This window comes from Narcine bancroftii, chromosome 12, assembly GCF_036971445.1.
Source record: "Narcine bancroftii isolate sNarBan1 chromosome 12, sNarBan1.hap1, whole genome shotgun sequence".
NCBI classification, from domain to species: Eukaryota; Metazoa; Chordata; class Chondrichthyes; order Torpediniformes; family Narcinidae; genus Narcine; species Narcine bancroftii.
Window position 1 is genome coordinate 78,977,232 of NC_091480.1, and position 7,424 is coordinate 78,984,655.

Below are 7,424 nucleotides of genomic sequence, written 5' to 3' on the forward strand. Positions count from 1 at the left end.
CGCCCCGCCCGGGCCCCGCTGCCCCCCTCGCCCGCCCGCCCGGGCCCCGCTGCCCCCCTCGCCCGCCCGCCCCGGGCCCCGCTGCCCCCCTCGCCCGCCCGCCCGGGCCCCGCTGCCCCCCCTCGCCCGCCCGCCCGGGCCCCGCTGCCCCCCTCGCCCGCCCGCCCGGGCCCCGCTGCCCCCCTCGCCCGCCCGCCCCGGGCCCCGCTGCCCCCTCGCCCGCCCGCCCGGGCCCCGCTGCCCCCTCGCCCGCCCGCCCGGCCCCGCTGCCCCCCTCGCCCGCCCGCCCGGGCCCCGCTGCCCCCCTCGCCCGCCCGCCCGGCCCCGCTGCCCCCCTCGCCCGCCCGCCCGGGCCCCGCTGCCCCCCTCGCCCGCCCCGCCCGGGCCCCGCTGCCCCCCTCGCCCGCCCGCCCGGGCCCCGCTGCCCCCCTCGCCCGCCCGCCCGGGCCCCGCTGCCCCCCTCGCCCGCCCGCCCGGGCCCCTCGCCCGCCCCGCCGGGCCCCCTCGCCCGCCCGCCCGGGCCCCTCGCCCGCCCGCCCGGGCCCCTCGCCCGCCCGCCCGGGCCCCTCGCCCGCCCGCCCGGGCCCCTCGCCCGCCCGCCCGGGCCCCTCGCCCGCCCGCCCGGGCCCCTCGCCCGCCCGCCCGGGCCCCTCGCCCGCCCGCCCGGGCCCCTCGCCCGCCCGCCCGGGCCCCTCGCCCGCCCGCCCGGGCCCCTCGCCCGCCCGCCCGGGCCCCTCGCCCGCCCGCCCGGGCCCCTCGCCCGCCCGCCCGGGCCCCTCGCCCGCCCGCCCGGGCCCCTCGCCCGCCCGCCCGGGCCCCTCGCCCGCACCGCCCGGGCCCCTCGCCCGCCCGCCCGGGCCCCTCGCCCGCCCGCCCGGGCCCCTCGCCCGCCCGCCCGGGCCCCTCGCCCGCCGCCCGGGCCCCTCGCCCGCCCGCCCGGGCCCCTCGCCCGCCCGCCCGGGCCCCCTCGCCCGCCCGCCCGGGCCCCTCGCCCGCCCGCCCGGGCCCCTCGCCCGCCCGCCCGGGCCCCTCGCCCGCCCCGCCCGGGCCCCTCGCCCGCCCGCCCGGGCCCCTCGCCCCGCCCCGCCCGGGCCCCTCGCCCGCCCGCCCGGGCCCCTCGCCCGCCCGCCCGGGCCCCTCGCCCGCCCGCCCGGGCCCCTCGCCCGCCCGCCCGGGCCCCTCGCCCGCCCGCCCGGGCCCCTCGCCCGCCCGCCCGGGCCCCTCGCCCGCCCGCCGGGCCCCTCGCCCGCCCGCCCGGGCCCCTCGCCCGGGCCCCTCGCCCGCCCCGCCCGGGCCCCTCGCCCGGGCCCCTCGCCCCGCCCGCCCGGGCCCCTCGCCGCCCGCGGCCCCTCCGGGCCCCTCGCCCCCGCCGGGCCCCCGCCTCGCCCGGGCCCCTCGCCCGCCCGCCCGGGGCCCCTCGCCCGGGCCCCTCGCCCCGCCCGCCCGGGCCCCTCGCCCGGGCCCCTCGCCCGCCCGCCCGGGCCCCTCGCCCGGGCCCCTCGCCCGCCCGCCCGGGCCCCTCGCCCGGGCCCCTCGCCCGCCCGCCCGGGCCCCTCGCCCGGGCCCCTCGCCCGCCCGCCCGGGCCCCTCGCCCGGGCCCCTCGCCCGCCCGCCCGGGCCCCTCGCCCGGGCCCCCTCGCCCACGCCCGCCCGGGCCCCGCTCGCCCGGGCCCCTCGCCCGCCGCCCGGGCCCCGCTGCCCCCCTCGCCCGCCCGCCCGGGCCCCGCTGCCCCCCTCGCCCGCCCCGCCCGGGCCCCGCTGCCCCCCCTCGCCCGCCCGCCCGGGCCCCGCTGCCCCCCTCGCCCGCCCGCCCGGGCCCTCTGCCCCTCGCCCGCCCGCCCGGGCCCCTCGCCCGCCCGCCCGCCCCGGGCCCCTCGCCCGCCCGCCCGCCCGGGCCCCTCGCCCGCCGCCCGCCCGGGCCCCTCGCCCGCCCGCCCGCCCGCCCGGGCCCTCGCCCGCCCGCCCGCCCCCGCCCGGGCCCCTCGCCCGCCCGCCCGCCCGCCCGGGCCCCTCGCCCGCCCGCCCGCCCCGCCCGGGCCCCTCGCCGCCCGCCCGCCCGCCCGGGCCCCTCGCCCGCCCGCCCGCCCGGGCCCCTCGCCCGCCCGCCCGCCCTGGCCCCCTCGCCCGCCCGCCCGCCCGGGCCCCTCGCCCGCGCCGCCCGCCCGGGCCCCTCGCCCGCCCTGCCCGCCCGGGCCCCTCGCCCGCCCGCCCGCCCGGGCCCCTCGCCCGCCCGCCCGCCCGGGCCCCTCGCCCGCCCGCCCGCCCGGGCCCCTCGCCCCGCCCGCCCCGCCCGGGCCCCTCGCCCGCCCGCCCGCCCGGGCCCCTCGCCCGCCCGCCCGCCCGGGCCCCTCGCCCGCCCGCCCGCCCGGGCCCCTCGCCCCGCCCGCCCGCCCGGGCCCCTCGCCCGCCCGCCCGCCCGGGCCCCTCGCCCGCCCGCCCGCCCGGGCCCCTCGCCCGCCCGGGCCCCTCGCCCGCCCGGGCCCCTCGCCCGCCCGCCCGGGCCCCTCGCCCGCCCGCCCGGGCCCCTCGCCCCGCCCGCCCGGGCCCCTCGCCCGCCCGCCCGCCCGGGCCCCGCCCCCGCCCGCCCCCCGCCCGGGCCCCGCTGCCCGCCCCGCCCGGGCCCCGCTGCCCGCCCGCCCGGGCCCCCGCTGCCCCCCTCGCCCGCCCGCCCGGGCCCCGCTGCCCCCCTCGCCGCCCGCCCGGGCCCCGCTGCCCCCCTCGCCCGCCCGCCCGGGCCCCCGCTGCCCCCCTCGCCCGCCCGCCCGGGCCCCGCTGCCCCCCTCGCCCGCCCGCCCGGGCCCCGCTGCCCCCCCTCGCCCGCCCGCCGGGCCCCGCTGCCCCCCTCGCCCGCCCGCCCGGGCCCCGCTGCCCCCTCGCCCGCCGCCCGGGCCCCGCTGCCCCCCTCGCCCCGCCCGCCCGGGCCCCGCTGCCCCCCTCGCCCGCCCGCCCGGGCCCCGCTGCCCCCCTCGCCCGCCCGCCCGGGCCCCGCTGCCCCCCTCGCCCGCCCGCCCGGGCCCCGCTGCCCCCCTCGCCCGCCCGCCCGGGCCCCGCTGCCCCCCCTCGCCCGCCCGCCCGGGCCCCGCTGCCCCCCTCGCCCGCCCGCCCGGGCCCCGCTGCCCCCCTCGCCCGCCCGCCCGGGCCCCGCTGCCCCCCTCGCCCGCCCGCCCGGGCCCCGCTGCCCCCCTCGCCCGCCCGCCCGGGCCCCGCTGCCCCCCTCGCCCGCCCGCCCGGGCCCCGCTGCCCCCCTCGCCCGCCCGCCCGGGCCCCGCTGCCCCCCTCGCCCCGCCCGCCCGGGCCCCGCTGCCCCCTCGCCCGCCCGCCCGGGCCCCGCTGCCCCCCCTCGCCCCGCCCGCCCGGGCCCCTCGCCCGCCCGCCCGGGCCCCTCGCCGCCCCGCCCGGGCCCCTCGCCCGCCCGCCCGGGCCCCGCTGCCCGCCCGCCCGGGCCCCGCTGCCCGCCCGCCCGGGCCCCGCTGCCCGCCCGCCCGGGCCCCGCTGCCCGCCCGCCCGGGCCCCGCTGCCCGCCCGCCCGGGCCCCGCTGCCCCCCCCGCCCGCCCGCCCGGGCCCCGCTGCCCCCCCCGCCCGCCCGCCCGGGCCCCGCTGCCCCCCCCGCCCGCCGCCCGGGCCCCGCTGCCCCCCCCGCCCCGCCCGCCCGGGCCCCGCTGCCCCCCCCGCCCCGCCCGCCCGGGCCCCGCTGCCCCCCCCGCCCGCCCGCCCGGGCCCCGCTGCCCCCCCCGCCCGCCCGCCCGGGCCCCGCTGCCCCCCCCCGCCCGCCCCGCCCGGGCCCCGCTGCCCCCCCCGCCCGCCCGCCCGGGCCCCGCTGCCCCCCCCGCCCGCCCGCCCGGGCCCCGCTGCCCCCCCCGCCCGCCGCCCGGGCCCCGCTGCCCCCCTCCCGCCCGCCCGCCCGGGCCCCGCTGCCCCCCCCGCCCCGCCCGCCCGGGCCCCGCTGCCCCCCCGCCCGCCCGCCCGGGCCCCGCTGCCCCCCCGCCCGCCCGCCCGGGCCCCGCTGCCCCCCCGCCCGCCCGCCCGGGCCCCGCTGCCCCCCCCCGCCCGCCCGCCCGGGCCCCGCTGCCCCCCCCCGCCCGCCCGCCCGGGCCCCGCTGCCCCCCCCGCCCGCCCGCCCGGGCCCCGCTGCCCCCCCCCGCCCGCCCGCCCGGGCCCCGCTGCCCCCCCCGCCCGCCCGCCCGGGCCCCGCTGCCCCCCCCGCCCGCCCGCCCGGGCCCCGCTGCCCCCCCTCGCCCGCCCGCCCGGGCCCCGCTGCCCCCCTCGCCCCGCCCGCCCGGGCCCCGCTGCCCCCCTCGCCCGCGCCCGGGCCCCGCTGCCCCTCGCCCGCCCCGCCCGGGCCCCGCTGCCCCCCTCGCCCGCCCGCCCGGGCCCCCGCTGCCCCCCTCGCCCCGCCCGCCCGGGCCCCGCTGCCCCCCTCGCCCCGCCCGCCCGGGCCCCCGCTGCCCCCCTCGCCCCGCCCGCCCGGGCCCCGCTGCCCCCCTCGCCCGCCCGCCCGGGCCCCGCTGCAGCTGTACCAGCGCCATGGGAACGGACCCCTTCTCAGTTCCCCTGCACTGGTACAGCGGTTTCGGCCGTGTGGGGGATTATGGCTATCAACGGTGGCCATTGAGCCACTGCTGGATCAACTGAAAGCACGGTGACGCTGAAATAGCGTTAGTGTACAGTGATTCAGAGTGCTCATTAAGTAGTGGAATGACATGCGCTTTTCCAACTTGAATTGAGTGAGTATCATGCTCGACAGGTAAGGTACTTTTTAAAGTAATGGTACTACTAATTAGAGACACAAAGCGTGACGGGATGCACAGGAGTTGTGCGAGGGGTCATGTTTGGTGCCAAACTCCATCTTTGAGCAGATGTAATCTACTGAAAAACGTGCCATATAACCTCAGAATTGTTGCATCAACATCACTGGGGAAAGTGTTTAATTAATGCACAGAATGTAAATAGATTGATGATAATATATGAATGAATGTGTGGAAGTAAAAAAGTATGAAGCCTAAAGTTGTCTAAATTCTGTTTGCCTATCTTGGTTAACTTCTCTTTCATTTGTTAGTCCTTGAATTCTGCGTCAATGTAGACATCTTTTGCATCCTTTCTAAACTGGTCATGATTATATGCTCCTGCATCTATTGCCATTCTCATCTAAAAGTTGGCAGATTTTTTAAAATTGCTCTGTGTCACCTTCTCCAAGTCGTTGACTGTTACTTAAAAATGAAGAGCAGTGCTACCAGCACTGAACATGGTGGAATGTCACGGTGTAAATGTCGAAAGTTGTGCATCAAATTTTGGTTGGCCCATATTTGCAATATTGTGTGTAGTTCTGATTGCCACATGACAGGAAGAATGTGGAACTTTTGGAGAGATGCAGAAGCATTGTCCAGATTAGAGAGGAATATACATCAGGAGGGTCTGGACACATTATTTCTCTGAAGCATCTGTGCTGAGGGACAACCTGATGGAGAGGCAGAGGGTAGATGATCTTTATTCCAAAGTGGGAATGTCAATACCATAGCTTTAAGGTGAAATGGGGAAAGCCTCCCTTGCACATTCATCACCTCTCTTACCCTAATAATATCTACTTGGAATGCACTGGGCTGGTAGGTTGGGGGGTAGGGGGGAAATTGTGAAAGGTTGGTAGAAACAGATATGATAGCAAGCTTTAAGGGATATTTACACGCCTTTACAGTGCCAGTGATTGGGACTTGGTTTCCAATCGTGTGTAGTCTATTAGTATGTTCTCCCTGAGTCTGTGGGGGGGGGGGTGTAGGTTAATTGGGTGTAAAAATTGGGAGGCACGAACTCGTGTGCCAAAATGGCCTGTAACTGTGCTGTATGTCCAAATTTAAATAAAATGTAAAAAAAAAACAATATGAACAGGCAGGCAATAGAGAGATAAAGATCATATGCAAGTGGATGGGATTAGTTTAATCTGATATGGTCAGCACAAACATTACACGTTGAAGAGCACGTTCCTGCACTCTAGTGTTTGGTTTTATCCTTCACATTTATTTGGCTGTTACAAAATTGCTTTTTGTATGTCCATCCTACATTACTGCAGTAATTACATATTAGTTGGGAGGGGGGAGGGGGGGGTGGGGGGAGAGACTTCTAAGTGTGAAGTTCTAGGGGCATTTGAAGTCCTGAAAGGCAGATTTAGAATTTAGAAAAGGCAGATCTACTGAAATGTAGATTTAGAATTAAAGTATAGTTATTTAAGTCTGATACGACTAACTTTTAAGTACCACTTAGTTGGGGTTCATTGCCTGTAGAGTGAATGTGCTTCCATTATGGTTGAAATGCTTCATCTTTTAAACATGCTTAAAGCAACATTTCTCTTTTTAAAAAGGTCACTGTAGGACATCCAGCAGAAGTGGATGAAATATTTGATGCAATTTCTTATAGCAAAGGAGCATCAGTAATTAGAATGCTGCACAACTACGTTGGAGATGTGGTAAGGCTCTAACCATAACTTAGTGTGTGTTACTGTGATTTTGTGATTTCATTTCAAATAGATTTGGGATGTATAGAATTTTTGATCTTTTCAAAAGTTCAAAAATGCAACTTTTAATGTTTGCATTTGAAAGTTGACAATTTTCTATTGATTTTTGAGCAATAATATCTGAAATTAGAAATCTGAATTGTATGCTGTAGGACTGAAGTCTTGATGGAGAGCGAGGTGTAGGTATATTTATCCCCAGCTATTATCATCTCCCTCTGTACCCCACCCCATGTTATAATTTTAAGCATTGCATGGCTGAGTGAGTGGATTATTATGGACTCAATCCCTGTTCCAGAGATTAGATCATAAAATCTAGGGTGATACCCCAATACATTACCAATAGTCGTAGTTTTAGTGTCACATCTGCAGCGTTTTGAATACCGCATCAAATATCTGCCCCAGTCATTGCAGAAGAGCCCTCATCAATTAATAAATGGAGTTCTTTTTCCCTGATTGACGTTCGGTGTTTGTCTCGTGCAGCACCAAAAACGTGATCTAGTTCTTATCTCAGTATGGTGGTAGAGCTTATTGCTGTCCTGTTTCCCAACTTCTCAACAGTGGGAGGCTATAAAGTGCTCTGGAACATCCTTAAGGCATTAAAAATGTTAAATGTATTTTTCTTTATCCAGGTTCTTACCACATCAAAGGTCAAATGAAAGTGCAAATAAAGAAATTTCCAGAACTACATAGTGGAACAATCAATCATTGTAGAGAGAGAAAAAAAAAACAATTTAATCTGTAGGATATAAGTGGTTCATCAGGACAGAATTCTGATGAAAGACCTATCCCTGCAGTATTAACCTGTATTTTCTCTTTGCAGCTTTCCCTTCTGTTTATTTCCAACATTGTATTTGTGTGTATTTCTTTGTCATAATTTGATTGTAGGTGTAGACACATACCTCCTGTAAGATCTGAAAACCA

General features: G+C 73.0%; 1 protein-coding gene across 1 annotated transcript in view; it reads left to right on the forward strand.

The window, feature by feature from the left end:
• The window catches only part of LOC138747624 (puromycin-sensitive aminopeptidase-like), a 117,085-nt gene that overhangs the window by 59,866 nt on the left and 49,795 nt on the right, over window positions 1-7,424 (forward strand). The window contains 1 exon segment of the mRNA XM_069907025.1: window positions 6,351-6,455. Coding sequence (XP_069763126.1) covers window positions 6,351-6,455 — 105 coding nt within the window.